This window comes from Alligator mississippiensis, chromosome 6, assembly GCF_030867095.1.
Source record: "Alligator mississippiensis isolate rAllMis1 chromosome 6, rAllMis1, whole genome shotgun sequence".
Lineage (NCBI taxonomy): Eukaryota > Metazoa > Chordata > Crocodylia > Alligatoridae > Alligator > Alligator mississippiensis.
The window spans coordinates 47,459,762-47,487,379 of NC_081829.1; the positions used below are offsets into that span (position 1 = coordinate 47,459,762).

Here is a 27,618-nt window from a genome sequence, read left to right on the forward strand (position 1 = left end):
TTGAAAGAAGCCTTTTTCTGTTCATTGCCTCTGCAACTCTGCCATTAAACCATGCTAGCTTTCTTTTGCTCTGATTTCCATTTTTTTTTTTAATTTGCAGTACATATTTCCTCTGTGACTCCACTATGGTGGTGGTCCTGGACTTCAACCTCCTACCAGCCTAAGTTTAGCTTCCAGGACCTCTCTGCTATACTTTCCCATATCACTGGTACCCACATGAACCACAACCACTGGCACTTCCAAAGCACTATGTAGCAGCCTATCTGCACATTTCATAAGATCTGCTACCCAGCACGCAAGTCACCATGTGGTCCTCCTGGATGTCATGAATCCAGCTATCTAAATGCCTAATGATTGAATCTGCCACTACTGCTACCTGTTTCTTCCTACCCTATGAGGTCCTCCCAACTAGAGGAGTAATCTTGGTGCAAAAGGATACCATGACGTTTACTGGAGGATGGGTGCCATCTAAAGGCTTGTTTCCTTCCTTCCTAGCTTGATTCCCTCCTTCCTTGAGACTTTCACCAGCTGCTAAGGAGGTGGAACTGCTCAACCATATTCCTGAAACCCAGAGTTGGGTTTTGTCTTATTGACCTCCTGACCCTCCTCCTTGATTTCCCTGCTTTCTTCCTCAGTTCTTTCCATCTCATTTCCAGCCCTGATCTCCCAGCTTTCTGCCTCTGTTTCCAGCCCCCATCTCCCAGCTTTAAGCCCCCATCTCCTAGCTTTTGTGCCCCTCCTTCCAGCCCCAATCTCCCAGCTTCCTGCCTCAGTTTCCCAGCTGTCTCTTCTTTGCTACCACTTATATGCCTCCTGATCTCCCAGCTTTCTGCCTCTCAGTTGCCAGCCCCCTCATCTCCCAGCTTTCTGCCTCTCTGTTTCCTGGCTGTTTCCTCCTTGCCACCAGGCTTTTTCCTCGCTTCCACCCCAGTACCAGGAGACCCCGAGTAACCCCAGGGCACCTTGACCTCAAGTAACCCCAAGCTACCCCAAAACACCCCCTAGTGTTAACACACAGCCATGAAAGTGTGTTTGTGTGTTTATGTATGTGCATATAATTGTGTATGAACCCACAGAGTGTTTGTGTAGTTTGCGTGTATGTGTGTATATAATCTTGCATCATGCCCTCCTGTCTAACACTGCAATATTGAGATCCTGAGGGTTGGCCTGGCACCTGTCAAGTCAATAGTGTAAGCCCCAGGCTAGGGCCACCATTTGCTGCACGCAGTGTGTGGAGCTAGACCAGGCACGCATGCTCCACACAGTACATGACACGGGGGTCAATCCAGGGAGTCCTGGGTCCATGCGGATTGGGCCCACACACAGGCCCCATACTCTGGAACCATTGCACAAGGCTGCTCTGGCGTGAGCACCTCATGCAGCGTGTGCCAGCTTCATTTCTAAGCCCCACACTGGGGCTAGCATGCACTGCACATAGCATGCAGGACTGGCCCAGGCTGTGCTACTGGATGAGGTGAAAACTTCTACTTCTAGATGAAGATACAGCAGAATGATCTAACTCAAACCACAGTTGGTATTTACTTTTATCTTCTATTTTTCTGGGCTTGGACTCACTTGTTTGTGTTCTTGACTTACAAATGTACAATACAAAGAAACTAAATTATGAATGTAACTAATTCCATAATTCCGTAGTTATTCAGAAATGTATGTATTTTTACCTGGAGGTGAAAAATAGCATGAGATGGTTTGATTGAAGCCAGACATATATATTCATAAGCTGGTCCCTACCTGTCATCTAGCCGATCTAGTAGTTCACCACTTATTCTGCGTCCTGGTGTTGGTGGCTCAACATTGACACTTGATGGCTCACTCTGCCAACCTGTAATGGAAGACATTTCCTGTTCTGCTTGCTGAACATCTTTAAGAATAGACCATACTTTTTCTTCTGTCATCTCCTCTGACTCAACTCCTTCTTCAAGATGAATGTCCTCAAATAGCGATTTAAGCTTTTCTTCTGTCATCTCCTCATCAGTACCAGACTTTTCTCTCTCATGCTGTTCAATTCTCACTCCTCTTTGACTAGGCTCTTCACCCTGCATTTGTTTTGAGTACTTATCATCTTTCGTCATCCCAGCATAAATACCAAGATACCGTGGATAATCATCAAGGTCCTCCAACTGGCTCTGGCCTGTGGAAATATTTTTAACTGTTCCTTCTCTAGGCACTGAGAAATTGAATTTGCTGTCTTCCAGTGTTGTGTCTTCTTCAGTCACCACTGGTGGTCCTGTTGCTGTACCATCTATATTCTCCTGTGAAGTTACTAACACATCACTCAGTCTACTAGGAGTTCTAAGGGGTGACTCTATACTAGAGATATTACTAAAGAAATCATCTTGTTGGAAGGGGGTGGGTGGTACGAAGCGCAACCCAGTGGGAGTTTCCAGTTCCACTTGAATGGTGGGGTAACCTAAGGAAGACAGTACATTTGGACTGACTGGAATGAAATATGGAGCAACAAATAAGCAAACATGTAAAATGACTGAATTATATAAAATATGAAAAATGTATGATAAAATGAGAACGTAAATTTGGTAATTTACTGGTTTGTCCTAAATGAATGCAACAAAAATTAGAGTTGCTAAAATGACTGGCCCAATGCAGCTACTGCTTTTTGACTATTTTGGAAAAAATAGTCAGTAAACGTTTAATGATTTGAATTGCAGCCATTTTAATATTTTATAGCTATAGCACATTCCCTTATGAGACTGCAAATGAATAAAATGGATAGGGTTGTTTGTCCTTCTGATATCAAATAGTATTTTATAGCCAGATTATAAATATTTCCTTTTTTATTATTTTAGTTCTTGCAAACACAATGGCCATAATTTCAAGGAATAGGTAGTTCATAATGCAGGACAACCAATTTCTTCAAATATCTTTCTAGAAGAGGCCCACATTTTCAATATCTCGGTTTAAAAAAAATACACAATACTTGCAATAGCTATGTACTAGGAGCTTTGTATCTCCCATTTAATTATTGCACCATAAAATGGATTTAAGGATAAAGAATACAAATGAACCTTAGTGAGGACAGTAAAGGAGATTTTCAAATGCAGCAGGAAAAAATCTAAAAAACAAGCAGGTTAACAAAAGGATTAGAGAACACAGAAATCACAAGGGAAGATCTATATAAAAATTTCAGGTACAGTAAAGTTATATAGATGAGAGGATTGTGGTGAGTAAGGAGATCTTGGAGACTGAAGTGATCTTGGTGACATGGGTGCAATCAGAAACACTGATCAAATAAAGAGAGAAAAGAAAAGATAAGCAATAAAAACATGAGAAGAAAACCATTCTCAAGGATTAGACTGAATATACACAAACAAATGACAATGGAATGTACACTCCAGCAAAGAAATATTAGGTTCAATAGCCTAAAAAAAGGAAGAAATGTCTTGGGGTTAAAGTGACAGTGCTGTCTACATAGGGAGGTGAATTATAGATTTTTTTCTTGAATCAGCTGAGAGAAAGGTAAAGCGTGGTCTGGTCGTGGTGAGGAAAGGAAGCTTGAGGCAAGTTCAGAGAAGAGAGGAGAGACAAAAAAGCAACTGCAGAGAAACACATTTCCTTCCTAAAACACTTTGCTGTTATGATTAAAAGTCATAAACAACATTTAAAGAGGAACTTTCTTAAAATGTCAACAGAAAATTATATATGCAATGCAATGATTCAATGACCAATCATGCTACTTAATAATGGAGATATGCTGAAATTATGTGCTTTACATTGGAGAATCTTCATTTAATTTAAAGAGAAAAGATTTAAGACATCAGTATACGTATAAATAAAATAAAAAAAGGAAGAAACTGCATCTAAGAGCATTTAAATCTTATCTAAAGAACTCTACACAATATTTTCTGACTGACAAAAATCAAAATCAGAGATGAGGTGCCAATGCCTGCCCTCAGTGTATCTAAAAGATCAATCATTTAATAACAAAAATAACTGTAATTAGTATCTCCACAGTTTGCTTATGGCAATTCTGTTGTATATATCAGAACTCCATTTATCCTGCAGTTCTTGACTTTTATCTAACTCAAAATGAATGCAACTTCTATAATTCCATTATATATTTGCAGGGTGAAATCTATTATATATTTTCACTGAATATGATGAGTGAAATAGATATTTTCTTATGTGAAAACTAAACATTCTCTTGTTTCTAAGCTGCTATTGTAAATATAGAAAATTGTGCAATTTCTTAGGGTTTCAAATGAAAATAATCAAAAACTGGAATTCATTTGTCTAAAAGTTACACGTTGGTAAACCATAAGTTCTTTTTACCATATGCCATTACCAAACACCCAATTATTTCTTTTTTAAAATGTCCTACTGTCTTGTCTATGGAAATGAAACCAATTAATATATTTTTTCAGGTAATTTGGGGAAAAGTATCATACAAACTACAGTCAAAATGTATTTTTATTACATAAGCAAGTATCTAATTTTATGTATGATCTGTGTATACATGATCCTTGATTTGTGAATTAAAGGAGAACAAGACATTAGTCCCCATCTATCTACAATGAAGTTAGTGGGAAGAACTTTGCTTATTTGTATTGCAAGGATCAGACCCTTAACTTTGAGATGTAAAACTTATATGAAATGAAAATTGAGAATACTATACAAGTACATATGACATTTTTGTATGATTATCACATATGTGAGATTTTAAAACTTAAAGTAAAAATGTTCAAGCAGGTAGCAAAATTAAGATGTTGGAAAGGAAAATATCTTAATATGAAATAAAATGAATCCTTCCTAATTTACTCTTTTTATTTCAGGTATGTTTCTTGTATGAGTAGATGTGTCTTTGGATTAAAGATGGGCATAGAATTCAATTACCATCGATAGGATCATGAAAAACATTATTTTCATCTGCAAAGCTTCTGGTGCCTGAAATATTTCCATAATCAAATATTGGTCCTTCCAACAGGGTCACAATGTCTATTCGATTAATTTTTGTCAATACAGTGGTTAAGGCATCAGCTGGAAAAAAAAAAAAGATAGAAATATGTGAGAAAAAAAGTCTGCCATTATGAGCTTTCCAATTATTTTTCTCAGTCCCATTCATACTAGATACATTAAAAGTTGCTGAGACAAATTTCTGCCTCAATTTAAATCTGGAAAGGTATGCTATCATTTACCCTAGAGGACTCCAAGAGAAGACTGAATGGTCACCTGACCCCAGATGTCTTTCCCACTCATGCAGGGGGCTGGACCTGATGATGCTTCAGGGTCCCTTCTAGCCCTATGATTCTATGACTAGTTTCCTTAAGAAATCATTCTGCCGCATACTTACATGAGATTTCCATTCAATATGAGTCTTTTTCATAATTAATTATATCACATCATTCTATATATATAAATAAAAGGCTTAGTCCATCTGTCTGTGTCTGTCTATCTGTCCGTCCATAATGGGGGCATGGACGGATTAAATAATATATCCTCTTACTATCAGAACCAAATATTCTTCTACTAGATTTGTCATTCAGTAAGTAATCATGGCACCTTAGGGACTAATTGTTTCAGAGAGACAGAGGCATAATGAGCTCCTGGCCTGGGGGTGGGGAGGGATATGGATATGCTGACCACTGGCAGGGGGTAAGAGGAGATGTGGGTCAGGGGAAAGGAAGTTACTTGCCTGGGCTATTGCCTCTGCTGCTGTAGCAGAATTCATTTTGGCAACAGAAGCCTCAAAGCTGGATTCCCTGGTAGCTGGGCCTGGTACCCCATTTGATCCCCTGCCCCTCACCAGTCCCCAGTATCCCCAATGCATGCTGCTTGCTCTGGCAAAGGCTCCCTGGGGGACAGGGGTGAGAAGCACCATTCTGTTTGCCCCACTCACCCCAGATATAGTTTGGTGCAGTGTGTGCTGACCAGCTCTCTGAACTATGGCTGGGCCAGGGCAGTGTAAGACAGCACTGTGACAGACTGCTGGAGCGGGGGAGGGGGCAGGGAGCTATGGGATTCTCACACCCTCTCATAGTTGGAACAGGGGCTGGTGTCCTGCTCACTCAGCCCTAGTTATGCTACTGCAGAGGCACAAAGTTCTGTAGGCAACAACTTATGGCAGAAACAGAAACTTCTATAAAGAAGGAAACAGGAAAAGCATAGGGGAAACCTAGATGTCAGTTTTGCCACTCATCAACACAGACCATATCATCACTGGACTCAGCAACACACCTGGGGGCTCATTCACCTGCTTTTCTACCAATGTCACATACACCATCACGTGCTTAGTGTTCCTCTAATGTCTTCACTGGCCAGATGGGGAAATCCCTACCTAAAAGAATGAATGGGTTCTAATTCAACATTAGTTCCAGAACACACTAAAGACTCTGGCAGAACACTTTGAACTGGACTGGGCCTCAAAGATGAAATGCCCAGGGAGGTTAATGTGTTTATTAATTATTTGGATGCTGGAATATAGAGCTTTCTGGGAAAATTTGCAAATGGCATGAAACACACTGGAGGACAGGAGCATAATTCAGAAAGAACTTTGATATACTAGAAAGCTGGGCTGAAGCCAATGGGATAAAATTGTCATGCAAGGTGCTATGTGTCAGGAAGAATAATAAAAAACACAGGTAAAAAAAAAGGGGTGACAACTGGCTGGATGGCAGCACTACAAAGAAGGATCTAAGAGTCCTAGCAGATCAGACTTGTATTGAGTCTGCAGTGTAATGCAGCTAAAGGAGAACACCTCTTCCCCACCACTGCAAAGTAAGATGCAAAATAATGGTTTGAAGTTGCAACAAATTAGGTTTTGAATGAATATCAGGAAAAATGTCTTCATTGTTAGAATAGTGAGGCAGTAGAATGCTTATGGAAGTTGTGGAATCTCCTCCTTTGAAGGTTTTTAAGAAGACATTGGATAAACATTGCTCAGTGATATAGTTTAGGAGCAGCTATGCCTGGATATGCTGTAAAAAGGAATAGTTGGAAACCCATGAGACCCTCCCTGCCATGGATCACTGAAAGATCAGGAGAAAAGTTCTGCAGTCCAGAGAGAACCATGATCAGCAGCAGAAGAATGAAGCAGAGTTCCCCAATGAGCTTAGCTACAGAAGAAGATAAAAGGGGGCAGGAAATGTTTATGAAGGAAATAGGGTTACAGAAAGTCCTGCTCTCCAGTTAGGGGATGTGGCATGTAGAGTTACGTTTGCTGCCCCCGTTTGCAGAGCAGAATGTAGGGTGTTTGGTTTTCCCCATGCTGGTTGTCACATGGAGTTGGGATGGAATTTTTCCTCCTCCAGTTGCTACAATGTCAAGGTTTTTCAAATATTTATTTATTTATTTATTGTTTTACCTTCCTCAGAAACATTGGGTGTTGTTAGCAGCCAAAGCTGAGGATTTTGACTACAGTGTTCCCCTGATACTGCTGGAACTAAAACCTGTAAGTTCCTGGTTAGGGGGTCTTGCTTTTCAATTCAGAGTCAGATACATATATAATTAGGTAAGAATTTTATCTCGCAATCAGATTGGCATGTACAGCACGGGTTTTTTATATCCTCCTCCGTAGTGGGGCCTTGGCTATATTCCTTGTGTTTCTAATCTTCGCAGTGGCAGGACACTGACAGGCCCTCATCTCCCTGCTTGACTGGTGGCAGATTAAGGTGTTATTGGTGTTTTTGAACAATGTATCTTATATGCCTTGCAACAGGATTGTTTGTATATTTTTAGTAATAGGTTATGAAAAGCACTTAGGGGATGGTTTGGATAGGGGTGATCCTGCCTTGATTAGGTCTAGGGGTAGACATTAAAAAAGCCTGAGCCAGAACTGATTCAATCTTTGCAGGTTAGTCTAACCTGCCTAGGCTGAGCCAGTTTGTAACTGCACAGACATCCCCTCTGGACTGAAAAAATGTAGGCACATGCCTGCAGTGGAACAGCCCTCCCTTCCCTTCCAGAGTGCTGAGCTAAGGGGGGCATGGCCAGACCCCAGCAGGATGCTCTGATTAGGGACATCTGCCTGCGCCATCCCAGGCTTTTCCCAGCTTGCTACTCAAGGGGCGGAAGTATGGCCAGCCCCCAGCCCCAGGCTAGCACTCTGAGGCAAGGGGAGGTAGAGGGTGCAGTGCATGCATCTGTTGATGATATGGAGCTTTTCAATCTCCCTCTTCCTGCTTCTTTATACTGTCTGCAGCAAACTGACAGGTGAACAAGTCAACAGGGGGCTGATAATAGTGTTTATCACCCCATCAGCAAAACAATAGTCTCTCTCATTAGTTGAAGCTCTTCTGAAACTGCTTTTTCCAAGGAAGGAAGGAGGGACCTTAACAGCTGACCTGTTGATTAGCTCCCTAAATGGACACTGTCCTGTTTGCCTATCCAAATGAAATTGGAGAAACACACAGAGACACCTCTCAGCATAAGATAGCATACCACATGCCTAAGGTTCATGGGGCTGTGGAAGATGGGAGGGGGGTTCCCTGCTTGAGCAGCAAGCGGGTGTGGCAGGAGGAAGCCAGGCAGATCCTGCTGTGTCTGCAGTCTCTGCTGGAGCTCTGGCCAGGGAGAAGGGGGAGGGGCCAGCTCTGCTGTCTGGAGTAGACAGCCCCACCCAGCCCAGAGAGCATGCTAGGAGTGCTGGAAGACTCTAGTTTAACTTAAACCAGGAAGGGGTCTGGGACAGACTGCATAAACCGGTTTAACCCAAATCAGTTAAGTCTGATACTACATTCAACCAGGTTTATCTTAAATCAATTTCAGCCATTTTGAAACTGGTTTATGTGCACTGAACTTATGTTCTGTTACAGGTTTAAACCAGTTTGTGATCACTTAAACCGGTTTATGTGTAATGACATCCCTACCCCAGGGGGTTGGGACTTGACAACTTCTGGAGGTTCATCTTGGCCTTACTGTTTTGTGATTCTATGACTTCAGACTAGCTATCCTTAAACAATAGAACTTTAAAAACCAACTTGAATCTGAAATTGTAGAAGAAGAGATTATGCAGACTTGATTGTATTAATTATGGTCTCAACAGGGTCCAGGACTTCTTATTCCATTACCTGGACCATCTGTTAAGTCCAATGTCCATCCAGGTTTTAACTACTTTGTTTATCTCAGTCTAACCTACCCACTTATTACCTCTCTCAACAGTCCCTGCCCCTTTTCCTTCTATATAAAGGGGGTTTTTTTCTGCGAATCCTTTCCTGAAAAAATAGGCTGCTGCCTATGAAAGCTCATGCCTCTTAGACCCTACCTTCTGCCTGACTTCAGATTAGCATGGCTTTATACATCTGTAGAAATGTCACTGTACTTGTAGAAACAGTAGGATTGTTAAGTATATGGCTAATGAATGAGGAATGTGATCATATTTAGATACGGTGAAATCTTGTTACTGCTCGTGTAAAAACAATTCTCTACATGACACCCTCTCATGCCATCTTTACATTTCATATGTTGTTTTGGTTATATCATAAGATATTCAAAGAAAGAAAAGGTCTCTCCCATAAAACACAAAATAACCAGAACAGAATAAAACCAGTGCCTTTTCAGTGAATCAGAAGTGGGCCTTGGTAGGGGAGCCCATACAAGAAATGTGCATCTTTTGCTAGACAGTGATTGGCTGATGGAATTACATCTCTGCAGAACACCACTAGCCCACCCCAGATATTGAGAGATGGAGTGAAAACCAACAGGTATAAAGGCTGGTATATTTGTCCTCTGGAGAATTTCACCCCACTACCAAGTTTGGACTTCAACAGACATGCGCAGAGAGCACTTATTACAAAAAATATACACATTCATGTACAGGCTGCACTTTGTAGACATGACAATATGTGAAGTCATGTATAATTCATAAACAACAAAAAGAACTGCTCTGAACTTACTTGTAGCATTTTTCCCATCTCTGGTAACCCATTTTTTTAATAACATGAAGCTCTGAGCAATCAGCGAGTTTGGGTTTTCTACTCGTATTTGATTAATTTCATCCACAGAAAAATTCAGTTCCCTTGCCAGTTCTATAAAGCAAGAAAAAAAACACACTGTAAAAACACATTGTAATCATCATGTCAGGCTTATATCTTATGTATTCTGTGAAAGTAACAGCTTCATTAGGTTATACATATGAATTCACATCAACAAAAATATAACACAAATTGATCATTTATAGGATAATGACAACAACAGGTATTAAAGTATCATTCTTTAATTTGGAAAGAAAAAAATCATACCATATCTGTGTAATAATTGGCCTATTACGTAATATGTTGTATCTACATGCAATACATCACACATACAAAAAAAAAAAAAAAAAAAAAAATCACTGCAGAGGTCACCCCACACTGATTTTTACAATCTTATATGTTCAAGTACTTGGTATCCACATAGAGGGAATTAGATTTGCATTGATGTACAATTTGTAACTGCAGAACTAGTAAAATTAATGTAATGGGCTGAATACCTATAGGTGCTGTTGTATACAAACTTCTAGTGCTCAACACTGGAAAAATCAGAATTCTGGAACTGAGGGAATGTCAGTCTGGACCAAACCAATGGTCTTTCTCTTGACCCTGTCATGACCCGACACTTTAGGGCAAGGTGTCAAACTCAACCGTGCGAGGAGGGCATCCAGATCTGAAGGAAAGATCTGGACCTGGCAGTGACAGTTGTCAATTGTCCCCTGAACAATGACATGCATCATCAACAGGAATCCCTACCTGGAAATTTGGCAGGGGGACCTCCACTGAACTCCTGGCTCCTGAAAGAGCCCCATGGGCCATATGAAATGGTTCTTTGGGCCACATCTTTAGCATCTCTGCTTTCAGGCAATCATTTTGAGATTAATATTAAAGTGACTTCAATTATTTTAAATAAAAGGCATAATTATTTGTTATTATAATTTTCAATTACATTTCTATTGAAATTTATAAATGTTTATACAGACTCTAGTTTTGTGAGATGGAGAGCTCTGCCTACAACATGCACAGTACCATTAATGCCACACAACTTCAAAAGAACCTGAAGGTGCCTGGCCTTTAAACTGTAAAGGACATGTAAAGCCTAACTAGAAAAGATTATTTGCAAAAGTAATGACTGTAAAATCCCAGGATTGATTGTACTGACATAATGAAAATTTACCTGTCCAGCTAAGTCCCAGGTGATCAGCTACAATTGCCATCCTTATATCGGTACGCTCACATGGACTCTGTGGACCTGTGATTTACAATTCCTTGATTAGAAAAATTGTGTAAAGAGTTCTCCAATACTGGACAATAGCTTATTATAATATTTAATATTTTAATCTTACTAAGTTGATGGTGTTCATGTTGTCTACTCAAATGATTGTGTCCTAATAACCTATACATAATTTATTTTCACAGCTGTTATTTATACTTTCAGCTCCGTAAGGCCAAATATCAAGCTACATGATGTTGTAGTATAATGAAACCAAACATGCTGACAACCTAGTTACTGGACTGTACACAAGTTGTTCAAGAACCCCCCAAAAAAACACCAGGATTGAATTAACACCTACTTTCTCTACTTTGACAAAATTAATTTTGCTATCACAAAAGAAAATTTTTCAAGTTTTGAGTTACACAATATTCTTAGCATGCATCACTATCTGTCTACAGTACAGAATTTGTTTAACAGGAAGAAAGAAGAGTATAAGACAGCACATACAGATGACAATGACAGAATGAGAACTACAGTAAATCACTCCACAAACAATCACAACAGTTCATGCACTAGGATCAACAAGTTGAAAGTTTTACAAACTAGGCTTGATCTCCACGAGGTGAGCCATGAGAGCTCCAGAAACCTGACTGCCTTCATTCTCACCAGTCCTCTTACTCCTCCTCCTCCTCTCACTGTCGGCCTTTTCAATCTTTGATTTTAAAGATGCTGCCTCTGTTCTCATATCTCTAGCAGACTTCGATGTAATGGAAGGCTGGTAAACTTGAGTGGCTTCTGATAATGATGCGTTTCTTGATGTACTGTCTTCTTCATCATCAGACACCTCTGACTGCATCTTTTTTTCTTCATCAGAGAGACGATCCACAAGTTTTAATGTCTCACCACTAATTCCCTTAAAATACTCAATAGAATGTTTACATACCTCCCTAAGCTGATTTTTTTTTACTTTAACCGTTGTCATTGTGATGGAGGTAGATCTTACCTTTATTGGTAATTTAGAAGGAAGCTGTTTCATTTTTCCTTTTTCTAACTGCTCTTGCTTTTGCACTGCTGGAGTTTTTCTAGCTAGATTATTCCTATACGTATTTTTTACTGGAATCTTAGATCTTACTTCTAGACAGGGAGCAGAAACATTTTGCTTTATTTTGTCAGGTTTAGTGGCCCGTTTCATTTTACTCCCTGTATTGTTTTGAAGATTACTTAGTGGGAAGACTTCTTTTACTGAGCTGGCCTTTATGGGAAGTTTTGATTTTGCTCTACTTCCTACCAACTCTGTTGACTTTTGCTGTTCTCCAAGTACTTTTTGCTTATCTCTTATTTTGTGTCCTTGCGTTGCCCCTGCACCTTTTCCTGAAGTGCTTTTCATTTGATTAGCTTTGTGTGTGGAACATTTGGGTTCAGAATGTTCTTTTAGTACTACATTACTGGCAATATTATTTGTATGGATAGTGGATGAATCCAAATTGTTGTTGTTATTAAAATTATCTTTTGGAAAATCATGTGCCTCGGTTTGCCTACAGCTTGTCTGGATAGTAGCTGAACTTGTAATCACTGCTATGTTTTCAGTTTCTAATCCCTGACAACTTGGCATCATAGTGTCTATCTTATCTGTTACTTCTCCAGGGCCATCTTTCTTCAGAGTCATGGTGGAAGCGGAAATTCCCATTTTAATTGGTGTACGCAATCTGGGATCAACTTTAGAAGTGTTAACAGCTGTTGACGATTTCTCCAGTGAGTTACTACCAAGTGTTGCTTCCATGCAATCTCCACTGGCCTGGATGATGGGCTTATGTTCAACTGCTGATGTTTCTACTCCTCTCTCTAGGTTTGTTTCTACAGTGTTGTCCCCTGACTGTGGCTGTGTGATGGCAGTGACTGTACTATCCCCTTCCCCCTTGTCCCCTGGCTTCCCTTCAGAAGTATGCTCACCAATCTGAAAAAATTGGAGTCTTTCTTCAACAAAATCCCTCTTGCTCATGTCAATTGCACCACTGCGAGTCATCTCAAACATCTTCCCTTCATGAAATGGGAAGGGGTTGGGCTCACTAGTTGGAGTACTTTCATCTGTTGGAGTTCTGGCTGGAGTTGTATCTGGTGTTGTTGCTTGAGATCGGTCTTCCACTGCCAGACCAAATGGCTTAGCCTCATCATCCCTGGATTTAGTCTCAAACACTTCATCATCTCCTCGATTATTGGACCATGGGTCAAAATCTAGACTTTTGGTAGCTACTGTTTTAAAAGGGGTTGCAAATTCTTCATCTACTTTGTAACTGAAATACGTATCAGGAAACACAGTTCTGTCAGGGTGCCTGCCTTCTAATGTGAAAAACTGAGCCCCTGACTTCTGTTCAGTTTTATCTGAATTCTTTTCAGAAGCTGGAACTTTTGAAGGTGGCTTGTCCTCTTCAGTGCCTACCTTTCCTTCCTCCTCAATAACTTCAAGCTTGCTTTGACTGAAGCAACGATCAGTCTGCTTTAAGATGCCCTCTGTAGTCCAAATATCCTTTTTGGTTTCTACAGCAGGACATGCAAGTTTAGAATCACTCTCAGTTAAACCATCATCTTCATCTTGTAAGTCATAACCGTCAAGAGAGTCAATTTCAGTTGCATCTGTATCATGAGAGAATTCTGCAGTAGTTGCTATGGAACACTCAGTGACAGACTGGTCATTGTTCCCATTTTGCACTACATCATTCTGAGGTGAATCAAGGCCAATGTCAAACTCATTGGGTATCCCAGAAGTAGGATGGCCTAACTCTTCCTGTTTCTCACTCTTTTCAGGGGATTTAGGTTTTGAGGCTTCCTTCTGGTCATCTTCAGTTTCTTTTAGTTTAAAAGTATACTTTTTTAATGGAACTGGTTGGTACAGAGATTCATCATCACTGGAATCACTGACATCTGCTCCAGGTGGCACAGGAGAAGGTGGCTGAACTCTTATCACTGGTTCAGCCAGTTGATATTTGTCATGTTCATCTTGTAGATTTACTTCTATCATATCCACCTCATTCTCAGGGGAATAATGATGCTTCCTCTCTGACTCTGCTTGATCTGCATCTAATGGTGGAGGAGGTGGGAATTCAATGTAGGCAACTCTGTTACTTTTTGGTCTTTTGTTAGAGTCTTTGTTTATATTATTAGGCATAATTTTATCAATTTTTGGTTCCTCCACCGCTGTCTGCTTTATAGAGGTTGATTTGGCCTCTGCTTCCTCCTCCGATTCCTCAGAAACCTCAGGTATGGGACTGGGCTTGCCTGGTATATAAGCTATTAGTGAGTCAGGTGTTTTAGAGGTAAACTCATAACTCACTTCCTCAGAACTGGGGGTTTCTGGGGTTAGAGGGCTTTTCCCAGAGCTATCTATGAACGATACTTGTTCTAATGTATCATCTTCTGGACTACCTTGTGGAGAAGGAGGCTGTTTTTGCTGTCTAGCTGTATAAAATGTTCCCCTTGTCTCTTGTATTGTCTTACTTTCCTGACTTATAATTTTTTTCACATTTCCTTGTTGCATCTCTTTTTCATATTGCTTTCCTACTTGAACAAAACTGACATAGACAGGTAAAGTCTTTATTTCTTTCACTCCCTCAGTATTTACTAAAGGTGAAACTTTATCCAAGTAATCACTGGCGCTAGGGTCAAATAACTCACTCGAAGGAGATTCCTTTCCAGGAGTAAATTCTAAAGAATCAGGTGATTTGCTATGGGATATTTCAGTTTCCTCCACAGGAGGACTTAACCCTATGGAAGAACCTTGTTGCTTGGTAACTTTACTGATTTCTGAATGTTTTATTTTTTCATCTTCTGCATAATCAAATTGTCTTTCAACTTGCTCCTTAAGCATAGTTGACTGGGACACTTTAGCTGACAGTTCATAAATGGTGCTTTTGGACTGATCAAGGACAGTCTTCTCCTCAGCAATTCTGACTGGAATGTGGGACATAGTCAAGTCTTCTTTTCTCTTTGAAATGTTATCAGCTGTTTCACTGGGACATTCCCCTTCTCGGATAATATACTCTCTGTACAGAACCTTTTTTGATGGGGATTTCACAGTCACTTCCTTCACCTCCTCTGAATGAGATCCATTTGTTGACAATTTCTGTTCACACTCTGTCACAGTGATAAATTCACTCTTTTTCTCAGTGTTCTCATCAGCATGATCAATATGGTTTTCTTTTACTGCATCTGGAACAAGTATATGCGAGTGTTTTTCTTTCTGTGTTTTATAATTAGAAGCTCCAGGACTCTCCCAAGTTCTATAGATTTTTTTGTCCCAGTGTCCCTTCATTGGTGAGTCTGAGCTGTATGAAAAAATTTTAGCCTGCTGTTCCAAAAAATGTTCTGGCATGTTTTTGCTTGATGTTTCAGTTTTCTGTTTCTGTACATCTGAAGCAGAAAGGTCTTCTATAACTCTTCCTTTACCTTGGACGTTATCTTCTTTCATTTTAATTTCTTTTTGCAAAGCCACGTTTCCATCCGTGACATCTATTTGCTTTGCCTGCTTTTCCCTTGCATAAAGCTGGTACACTGGTAGCTTGCTTTCTTGTAATTTCTTTACTGGAATTTTGGACTGACTAGCTTGCTCTTTCTCTTCTTGAGGTAGGTCTTTGGTTCTTGGGCTTATACTTTGTTCAAATTTAAGTCTAATGGAACTGAGTTTTGATTGCTTGAGCTGAAATCCAGCCTGTGAAGCTTCAGGCATGCCAGTCTGTTGAGCATTTCCTTTGTGTTCCATAGTTTGTTTACAGTCCTCTATTTGTTGTACAAAAATCCTTTTTTCAGGACTGCTGGGCAAACTGGCTGCTCTTCTTTCATCAGATTTTGGAAAAAAATTTCCATTGCGCCCATACTGTCTCACTTTACTCCAATCATCACTTGATGGTAATTCTGCAAGTAGTACCTTTTCAGGGCTGCTACTGGCAGACCTCTGACTAGAATGTATTTCTTTGCCATTTTTTTTATGCTGCTTTTTCTCTGGAGATTGTAGTTCATCATTCAACTTTTCTGTTTTGTCCCGAAAAAACTGTGATACTTCAGTCAGTTTTTCTTCTGCCTCCTTAACAGTCCTGTCCACCCTGTCTTCATATATCAACTTTTCTCTACCTCTGTCTAATCTGTCCTCAGTAAAGCGCATCCACACGGCATGTTTTGGACTACTAACATCTCCAGCATAGTGTAATACTGTCACTTTATCATAATGATCATCTTTAGACATTTTACCTACACCATTTTCAGATACATCTTTATAGATTTTGGAGATAATTTCTTTCTTAGGGGCAGTGGCTACTTTTTCTCTGTATCGCTTATCAGACCCCTGTATTTCTGAACTAAGGGGTACAGCATGGTCAGTAACTGACTCCTCAGTATCAGAATGAGATACATCTAGCTTTTCTGAAAGAAGCATTTTCTCAGCAAACCTGTAAGACTCCCCTCTTAATTCTGACAGCTCATCATCATGGTATTCTATTGAGTGCTGACTCAAAAGCTTCAGTGTTTTGTAAGAGTCATCAGATATCAGTTGAGCAGAACTAGGGCGACTGTCTTCTTCCTGGGACACAGGAGTGTTTACTCTAGAAGACTCCAAATAAGAAGGAAGTGATTCTTCAGCTGTAAGTTCTTCTTCTTCTTGCTGACCTTGTTCATCTGAACAAGGAAAAACATCATGTTTTTCCAAATCTTTTAAGTTAAAATCTCCCTGTGGTAAGTCTTTTTGATATACATACATTTCTTTTTCTGGACGCTTTTTTGTTTCTCTAATAATGACTTCAGTAGGTTCAGCTTGATTACCTTTTTCAATATGGACCTCTATTATATGCTCCAGTTTGGGTTTCATTTTGCTGTCCTTCTCAGCAGGTTGTTGTGAAGTTTCAACAGCTCTGCTAACATCTGATGTTACGGATGATTTATGTTCAAATAAACCTGCCAGTTCTTTGGAAGGGTCACGTCCTGACTGGAAAGCTTTCATTATGTCATGAACGGACATTGTTTCCTCAATTCTTTCAGAAGTACTTTCAGTACATGGAGGTTTATGATAAACCATTCTAGTTGTAGTAGTGATGTGAGTTTCTTCTTTCACACGGACACCTTTGCTAAGCACACATTTGTGGTCATCTTCTTCACTGTTGCTGGCTTTCATTTGAAAGGCTTTAACTTTTTCTTTAATAGACCCAGCAGATTTTTGCTCCAACTCCATAAAAGTAGATGCAGGTTTTGATGGTGGTAGCTCCTCTGTTTGCTGCTCTGGAATCTCTTCTGATGAAGGTTCATAGCTGCGGATAACATGAACTACTTCGGTTCTTGTTTCTGTAATGACAGGAGGGATGGGCACATCATGAAAAAGTGGTTTTGGCCCTGTGCTTTCTGCACTTTGGGGGGCTGAAGGGGTTTTTTCACTTCTTGTTTCAAACCCACTGTCAGACAAAGGACTTTTGTCTTGGTCAGGTTGAGAAAAATCATCTGGAGACTCTAAAATTGTATCTGTTCCAAAAAAGGAATCTGCAATTTTACATAATTCTTTTTCTGAAGTAGAAGGCCTCATGGAGGCTGGAGGCATTTTAAGCTTATGTTCCTGTAAAGCAATGGCTGGTTTTAAAATGCGTTTTTGTCTCTCTTCACCTTCTTTTTTCCCTTCTTCAAACCTGTACTTTATGTTTGTTAGTGAACTACTCCCAATATCATTTGTTAAATAATCAATAACTTTTGACAAATTATAATCTTTCTCAGACATGACTTTAGTTTTAATTTGCATTTTTTCTGGAACAGATATAGGATGACATGTTTTTGTTTGCTGTTTTGCTTCATCAATCTCCTCTGTACTGAACTCTACCCAGTCATCTTCAGATAAGTGTCCTTGATCACTTTTTGATACTTTGGATGACCCTTTATTTTCTAAACACACATCTTTTTTCAGTATCTCACTAACTTTTACTAAGTCCTCCTTTACTTTCTCAACAATTTTAAAAGGCTCTTCATCATCAATTCTACCCTCTTTAGTTAGTTCAGGTTGGAATGGCTTGTTCTCTGTTACGTCTGTCTGCAATATTGCAGTCATCCTTATTAAGTCCTCCTTCATTTCAGCAACATCTTTCAATATCTCCTGACTAGAGGATAAAGAAGATGGTGTGGACAACTTAAGAGCAGAGGGTGCTAAAAATAAGGAAGATTTTATTGGAGATGAAGTTCTGCTAAAGTGGGACTGTGTATGTGCCTCTGTAGTCAATGTTTTAATAGGTGACAATAATGCAGCTGCTGATTTTGTAAGTGAAGATGACTCTGGAAGCTTCTTTAATGTTGGTTCTGACAAAACATTGACTACAGAATATACTGGCACTGTTATCGTTGATGAAGTTACTGAAGAGGTAGTTGTAGATATTGATCCAAGGGATGTATATAGTGCACCTGCAGAAGTAGCTCTTATTGACTGAAAAGCTGATGGTGCTGAAGACATAAATGACCTGACTGGAGAAAATGACATTGTAGTAGTAGTCGAAAACACTCTCTCAACTGTGTCAGCAACTGCAATGGCAGCACAACTTGCAGAATTTGTAGCTGCAGAGATCTTGTCTTGAAATGTGGCGGTGGCTTTGGATCCTGTTATTAAATTGGCAGAGGAAGGGTATTTCAGAGGTGGCACAGATCCATTAACCAATGCTACATCTGCATGACTAGCTACATGTTTCACAGGTGATGAGAGAGATGAAGTCATCATGACTTTAGGTGATGAAACAGCATCAACTGCTGACTTAGCAGGAGATACCACTGATTTTAGAGGAGAAGATAAAAGTGGTGATGCTGATGTGATGATTGATTTAAATGGCAAACTTGAAGAATACATGTTAATGTTTGATTTGGGGGATGCTGGAGGCGTCATGGTAATGGATGATCTCTCCAAAAGAGACCCTGCTGTAGTCACTGGAGATGTCCGACAGGGAAATGTTGAAGTGGATGCCAGCCCTTTTAAATTAGTGGCTTCTGTTACTGTGGGAGCTCTGATGAAAGAACCAGAAGAAACTTGGATATTATATGGAGGCTGTGATACAACAGTTTTTATTGGTGAAGAAATTGTCCGAAAGGATCTAATTGGAGATGCTACATCGCTAACAGATTTAACCGAAGAAGTAGTAGAAGCTCCTAATGTGGATTTGATTGGAGAAGCAGAAGAAACAGACCATATTGATTTTAATGGGGAAGCTGTAGGAGTGTTAGAGGAAGAGCTTGATAGGGAAGTGAAGCCTGATTTGGGTTGCCCAGGCACTGTAATTGGAGCGGCTGTCCATGACTGATATGGTCTTGTTGAAAAGAATGGCTTGTATGAATAAGTAGCGGGTAGGGTTCTTGTTGCTCCTGCACTCCGTTCAACTGTTTCTTAAATTTTTAAATCAAAATCAAACATAAAATCAACAAAAATGATTGAAAAACAGAGAGACCAGAGAAGAAAATTGGTCAGTAAACGTTGTAATATTACAAAAAGCAAGTACAATTGTTTGAATGAGTTAGAATGGAGTAGGTAAAAGGAACAATTGAAAAAGAAAGAATAGGAATGAGCCAAAATAAAAAAGCAACATGAAATGAAAGAATAGAATGCATATAGCAACCAAGTCCGCAAACAATGGAAAACAGACATAAAGAAGGAATCCATAATGATAAAAAATAATAACCACAACAAAAAATTCTTCTCTTACTTCCCATTGACTTTCTGATGTGCTATTTTTGGAATATTAATGTGACTTCATTTTGCCTGTATAGGTATGTCTTTGCTTTTTGCAACTACTACAATTATCCTTTTAGGAATTTCTGTTGTTCTATTGTTCTGTTCATATAGTGCACCTACATAAAACAATGTAAATTTGTGCAGAATGACATTAAATAGCTAAAATCTTCTTTGAAAACCACTCAAACTATTTCATGCAGAACCCAAAATACCTTTAAGTGACAGGCAATTGATGTGCAAACTGTGAAGCAACTAGAATAAATTCAAATCTTTATCTCCCATGCACAGTTCGAATATGCTTCACGCTCACAAAGCCAATAAGAGCAAGAACTTTTCTGAGTTGAAACTTAAAACATAAAAAGGAACCTTTTGCATTTGTTCTTTTCATGCGATATTCCTTTTGTTTAGTAAAACTAAACCAAAACTTTACATGAAATGATTATAAGCAGCATTTATCACACAAGAAAAATGGAGAATATGATTTATGATACACGTGAGCAAGCAAAGCAACTAAAACACTTTATCCATGCGGAGTATATCATGTCAAAACAAGCACATGGAGGGACACATTTTCAATGCTGTATTATGCACAATATAGAAACCTTAAAAAATCTTTTCACAAGAGGCATTTAAAAGAAGAGTACACTTTTTCTACAAGATGTAGTATGTCTTGATACCTTTTGAGGAGATTTCTGTATCAGCTCAAAGAAAGACCTGCTCAACTTTACATTTCTCAAAAGGTAATATTAGAAAAACACTCAAAGAACAGAGATGATCTGGCAAGGACAAACCTTTTGACCATAAGTATCTGCAAAATGCACAACTTATTCACAGGTTTTCCTAACCAAATCATTGCTGACAACTATATTTTCAAGTCACTGGCTGGAGGTATTCAGTCCAGAAGGCAGTATTTCTGGGAATAACATTACAGCATCTACATCCTCTGCCACAGCAATAACATTCAGATAGTTCTTTCATAGAGAGGAAAATAACTTGGAGGCACCAGTTAGAAATTGAGCTACAATATCCAAACTACTTGTTCAGCAAGCCTTTGTTTCATGTTATACTGATAATTTATCAAACCTGTTTTGTCTGTCTTACAGTCAGACAAAATTCATTGTGAAGCCAAGTAAGACTTACATTCAAATCCTAAACTTATATCACACAAACTTCTCTAAAAAAAGATGTTTAGTACATCATAGGCTCATATCCTGTAAGCAGAAAATGTTCTGAGCCCATCATAGCAATAGAACAATTAGGTTAAAGAGTTCTTGAATATTGAGCACTACTGGCACAGACTGTATTCCAAAAGACAGTCATTGGATGCATACTGCTTACAAAGCATTTAAAAAAATACAGTTTGAATAACCCCCCCATTGAAAAACCTCATTAAATAAATTAGACTAGGAAAGTGATTTATTAGGAGCAGCTGCTAAGGTTCACCAAAAGTTCATGTAGTCTCAAGTCCAAAAATATTAAGTCAAAACAATACCAAAATGCACTAATGAAATAAAACCGATTTGTTCCAGAGTTTATATTGCTGTAGCAGGCTCTTGGTGTGCTGAGATGTACCAATCCCAGTACTACAATTTAGTGAGGCAATAAATCCAATAGTAATTTCTCCTTCCTCATCTTCTTTCCATTAATTTATGTATTTAGATATAGTAAAATGTCTCATCTGTATTTCACACAGTACTTGAGAAAAAGGACAGGGTGAAGGAAGCAGTCTGGTTGACTACCAACCAATGAAATTGAGATACCTGGATCATCTAGAAATAAACAGTTATACTTATTTTTCTTTAAAAAGGGAGTAAATCAATTATTCTAAGAGTCTACAGCATGTATTTTAGGCTGTGCAGTTATTTTTATGTATACATATTCTAGGTACAAGAAGCACTTGCCCTTTAGCCTCAGGCTTCACTAGGAGATATGGTTATTCACTACCTTTTGATTGCCAGTTAAGTATTAATCCTGCACTTCCTCACTTGGTACTGGTGAAAGAAAATGGTGGGTGAGCAAATGCAAGCCTGCCAAACAGTGATATTCTAGTCCAGGTTCTGCTTGAAGTCAACAGAAAGGCTTGAGAGCATCTTACAATTCACAGGCATGCTCCCTATTCTGCCTGATACACCTGTACTGGGCACAGCAGAGTGTTCTTTTTATGCTCTACTCTCTGCTCTTACTTGCTATTGCCCCATGAACTCCAGCAGCAGTGGGAAGGAAAAAGTCTAAAATGGGTTGCTCCTTAAATCATCAGTGAGTTATATCACCAGCTTCAAGGAAAACAGTTCCAGGTCCAGATCTAATCTCCTCTTTTTTTTGCAACCAGGGGAGGTAAGGAAGGAGAAAGTGATGCTCCACATATCATAGCAGAGTTGAGTAAGGAGCAAAAAAGAACAAAACAAAGCCAGTATCAAAATACCCCATCTACTTGTAAGTCCACATCACTGCTGCAAAGCTCCAAGTACTTCCAATTAGTTCAACTAGAATGGGTGGTAGCAACATATATCATAGGTGGCTTATTACTAGAGCATTATTTCTTATCCACTCTGGGGACAATCTTGAGTATCAGCTTCTGACAAACTGTTTTACCATCTTTGGTTACTCATTACACAATTCTGAAGTTTTCTGTCTGCTGGCTAGTCTTGATTTTTTAGTTCAAACACCCTTCTTTGAAGGTGACAATAGAAGGGTAAAAGTAAAGAAAAACAGCTTTTCTTTTCCAAACTGCAAAGAAAATGTATATGAGTTAAATGTTTGGGGACACAATCATCAACCATTCTGCAAATCTGTAGAAGGTGGTACATCAAAATTATGATCAGAGGCTCTTATACCTTATTCAATCTTTCTTTCATTCTTGGCTTTCTACTTCATTTGAGGTTTTTTCACATTTTTGTAACTGAGACATGATGAATCATTGGTGAATTAATATAAACATTTTGTTTCTAAATTAATCTTCAGAAACCAATTGAAAAAAAAAATATCCATCCTTCAAACTCTTAATGAATACCTTACCCAAAACTGGTTCATTTCATTCCCCAAATTTTTGGATAATATCTCAGAGCCTCCTGTGAGGTCCCAGCTGGTTTAGTAGTTTCCTTAAGAATGGGTGAGGTCTTACATCTCATATGCTCCAGGTTTTCTTCAGGGTTTGAGAAATACAGTATAGGCTGGAACATCTCCAACCCAAAGAAACCAAAGAGCTCATGAGATCATTACTCAGCATCCAACCAATGAAAATTGGCAGACCAAATTATATTTATCAATAGACTGTATGAAATTATATCAAAATGCCAATTGGGAGATGGTGACTGTGATGATACAAGGTCTGAGAAGAGGAGGAAAAGACTGTGAAGAAGGACAAAGGGCCAAATTCTGACAAGGGAAGGGAGACAAATGAATTAAGGCTTGAGCTTGGGAAGATATACTGTATTTAAAAGGGGAAACAGGGCTAGACCTAAAATCATGTCAAAGGGAAGTGAGCAGAAAAGAAGAAAATGATGGGGCAATGGGAAATAATGAAACATTGCAAAAGAGAGGATAAAGAAGTCGTATGAGAGAGTTCAAATGAACTTTAGCTAAAAATTCAAACATTGTATAATTTATTTGAATGATCTGTGCACATCATTATTTTTAATGCATCACTTATAAAACAGATAATTTCTTTAATTAGCCTCATAAAGAAAGGAGGAACAGTGTATTTTGGACCGTAGTTTGCAATTGGCAATTCTGTTCCCCTTGCTATATCCAAGGAGTTACACGGCTTTTTTTTTATTACTTTTGGTTTAGAGAGAGCAACTGCTTGCCAGTCAGTTTTCTCCAGTTTTCTGTCTTAACACAGAGGAGACCATTGAGGATTTTGCTGTAGCTAATTTTTCTATTGATTTTTTTTTTCAAATGACACCAAAATGTGTGTATAGAAAAAATGTCTCTTCTTATCATAGTTGTGTTTGTGATTAGTAGGTTTGCAATAGCAACTCACTCATTCCAGGCTCAGTCAGATAGCTGTAGCGCTTACGTAAAGCAAGAGAGACAAAGTTCTGACGCCGGTCTGCTTTCTCCGTCTGTAACAAAACACACTTCTATTTGGTACCTTCAGAAACATTGTTACCAGCTTGAGCAGGTTGAAAATAAAATCTGCATACTTTGGGCTAGCTCTTGGCCTTCACACCCATAAAATGGAATTGGAATACAACCTTGCAGCTTCATAACGGCACACAGGAATAAGCAATGATATGTGATAGCCTCTCTCTAGAGCAGGGAGGTGGATAATGGACAGAGACTGGCTCCATTCCTATTTACACCATTGCTGCATGAAAGGTAGTAGTAATTTGCTGGTGGTGTAAACCTGCATTAAATTACTACCCCTCTAGAGCAAAAGCAGGAAATGCAAAGATTCTCAGAGGGATGCTTATGTGGCACCATGCCTCTCAGGTATATATTGTAATAGTACAGTTTACACACCACACTCATCTTAGGGCAGTGTCTGAAGTCACAATCTAGCCACATATTACATCAAAATTATAACATCCCCCTATTTTTAATTATCTTTCATATTACTTAATAATACGATTTTTCCCCCTCTATAAAATAAGACAGCCTTAGCTACAAACAGAAGTATCCAGACAAAAGACTACAGATATGGACATAAAACATTAATAAGAGTGTAACTTAGGTTGTAAAAAAATCTCTCTCCCCCAAATGTATTTGTCTTGAAAGCACATACATCACAATGTACATTTGCTTTAAAGTGAGTATGTCCAGGACAAAAAAAAGCATGAAGGGGGTTATTTTAATAGGCACAAAATGCAGAGGTGCATATTAGAAAGCAGAATGCAATTGCTAATTACTAAATTGCATCAGAAGTTACTGTTTCCAATGGCATAGGAGCTAGTGTGGCATATTTGCTTCTCTATTTATTAATTTAAAAGGTCTTCAGAGAAACCAGGTCTCTTGATTCTGCTCCTTTTTGGAAAGGGGAGCTATTGAGATAGCTATAAAATCACTCACCAAGTCATGTGAAAACCAATTGATATAGTTATTTTTTTCAAATGTAGGGATTCTTTCATGTGATTCTAGTCAGTAGGCGACTAACACTATCAGCAGTTTGAAATGAGAGGAAATCTGTTTGTTTATAGTTAAAATGTTTCTGAAGGGTTTTTTAAATTATTTTTTTCTATTGTCACTTTTAAAACCCCTTCTATCCCATTTTATACTTATAAAATGTATATTAACATATTTTTTGTTAATGTATTTGGTAAAGTATGGATTTTGAAGCTATGGATATCTAGAGTTTATTTGAAAATAGATGCATATAAAATAATTAGCTGTTACTCCTAGTTATTTCACTTTTTCAGAAAGTTGGGGTTATTTTGAGGAATAAAAATATAAATGCGTCAGTGTGTAAATGCCTTGTTCACCTATCTCCAGAAATACAGATTAAGGAAAGACTGAAAGTTAACATATGTACCCAGATTCCTCCGTTGTAACTGCTGATTTTATCTCCAGCAAAGATTACCTTAACTTGTATCTTGTTAATTACATCATGCTCTTAGTATAAAATTAGATAATATTCAGAATACTAACACACACAGGTAATTTTATAGCATATAATCCTACTTCATCACATGCCATCACTTGTATTGCTTGACAACAGAAACATCAGACATATGGGATATAGTTTACTTGTCAGTGCTATTATTCAATGTTATCATTAAAAGATATTGTAGTGCTTTTCTAGAATATATTTATTTTTCTGCACTATTTCTGGAGAAAATAATAACAGAAGACAGTGTTTATATTACCTCATCATCTTGATCTGACTCTGTTTCCTTTTGGTCCCAAGATGCATTGCAGAGACAAGGAATATTATAATGGACAGCAGGGAAAAGAATATCAGGATATGAAAAGGACCAAGTTGGGAGCACAAAATGCAAGCCAATTTATAAAGGCAAAGCAAACCCAAAATGTCAACATAAAAGAAATAAAAATCTTACATCCAATGCAAATTAACACATGATATTATGGAAAGCATAAAAATCTGTGAACTGAAAGCTGACACATGAGCTATAAACAGAGGATCCATCATAAAAATCAGAGGAACTTGACACCACAGTAACAAGAGACTTAAAAGTATATTACATACAAAAACTAATGAAGCATAAATTCAAAAGCCTTAATCATATCACAAAGCATTTTCATTTCACAGGGTTTCATTATTAATAGCAAAAAAAAAGTTAAATAAAAAAGAAAACAACAACTAAACACTAGAGTCCTAGAAGAAATACCTTTTTGTGTGCTGGTAGAGTTATATTCAAGTTGCAAATAGCTGTTTGTGGCAGTCCTCTTGTAGTCTTTGGTTCTTTCAAAAATGATAAACGACCACAAGGTTCTTGGCTGGTATCTCTAATCTAAAAAAAGATATTGTACTAGTTGACCCAGAAATACTTGAAATATTTATTTGTACATTTAATATACTCTGGATTTCTGAACCAGAGTATTTGAAAACTTTTTGTGCTTGACTCCTTTTCCAATAAAGAGGGGGCAAATTCCTGGAGAAGCCCATCAAAGTAGATCAGAGAACTAGAAGAGGTTGTTGGAGAGTTGAACAAAGTGTTCCCTTTCATGAAAAGTCACCTAATATGAAACCAAATGCCAGCTAAAGGAACTGAGCCAGGAATCAACTAGCAGATCTTTCTGGGGAAGAAAATTATAATCACAGCCTAAATATTAGGTCATTTTAGGATTTTTGGTTTGATTAAAAACAAGCTTCTAAGTTACATCATTCCAAGAAGTAATACTCATGTGAATAACCTGAATTTCTCTCTGTCCAGCTTTCCACATGTGACTACTTGCACTCACAAAAGGGACCATACTTTCATTTGCACACTCAAATTGGTGAGGTGTTATTGTGTGAAAATGGTTGTTTACATATGTGTAACATATGGATGTGTGTGCTTGTGTTGGCAGGATAAGATCAGCTGCACACTAAGGCTGTGCAAAATGGCTATATTTTTTTTTTTTTCAGATTTGGCATTACAGAGGGACAGTGATTCATTTCGGTGTTTCAGATTACTGTCCCATTTTGAATCGGCCAAATCTGTTTTGGAGTTTTGACTCTTATTCAGTGTTTTGGCCTTAGGCCATAATGGAGAATCACTAAAATGTCTATAACTTTGTCATTTATTGTCTGATTTGGATGAAAATGGTAGGGATGGTAGCCCCTTCTGAGAGCATGAAGCCTACCAAGCTTCAAGAAGATAGGTGTAGGGGTTTTTGTGAAACTGCACCTCAAACTGTTCAAAGCAAAACTCATAACCTTTTCTGGCAGCATGCTGTCACCCTGTGTGCAGGGCTGGGGCCAGCAGCAGCACCTGAGTCTGCTCTGTGCACCCTGCACCGAGTGCTGGGAACACTGGTGCTACCACTGGCCCCAAATCGCAGACAGTGGTCAGCTACAGATGTCAATCAGAGAAGTCATTTCCCCTGTTTCTTCCCCCTCCCTCTTCTGAGTTTCTGTTTCCACACAAGCCCGCCTCTGAAACATTCCAAAACATCCGAAACATTCCAAAATATTTTGGAAGGTTTTGTTTAATTTCGGACATGTTTTGGAGCCTTTCAGTTCATTTCAGATTTGGTGTTTCGAGCGCCAAAATGGGTCAAAACATCTCCAAAATTAAATGGCTGCCAAAATTTTGCAGAGCCCTACTACACATCCAAACACATGATACTGGATG

General features: G+C 38.7%; 1 protein-coding gene across 8 annotated transcripts in view; it reads right to left on the reverse strand.

Moving 5' to 3' along the window:
- The window catches only part of ANK3 (ankyrin 3), a 731,099-nt gene that overhangs the window by 28,138 nt on the left and 675,343 nt on the right, over positions 1–27,618 (reverse strand). For 4 of the 8 annotated variants that reach the window (XM_059729850.1, XM_059729852.1, XM_059729851.1 and 1 more), the window contains 8 exons: positions 26,170–26,292; positions 25,687–25,713; positions 23,865–23,946; positions 11,821–19,536; positions 11,116–11,190; positions 9,864–9,995; positions 4,867–5,010; positions 1,750–2,428 (listed from right to left, as the gene is read on the reverse strand). In XM_059729850.1, the coding sequence (XP_059585833.1) occupies positions 1,750–2,428; positions 4,867–5,010; positions 9,864–9,995; positions 11,116–11,190; positions 11,821–19,536; positions 23,865–23,946; positions 25,687–25,713; positions 26,170–26,292 (8,978 nt within the window). The remainder of the gene's footprint in view (positions 1–1,749; positions 2,429–4,866; positions 5,011–9,863; positions 9,996–11,115; positions 11,191–11,820; positions 19,537–23,864; positions 23,947–25,686; positions 25,714–26,169; positions 26,293–27,618) is intronic. The other 4 variants (XM_019496685.2, XM_019496683.2, XM_019496682.2 and 1 more) reach the window with 1 other exon arrangement.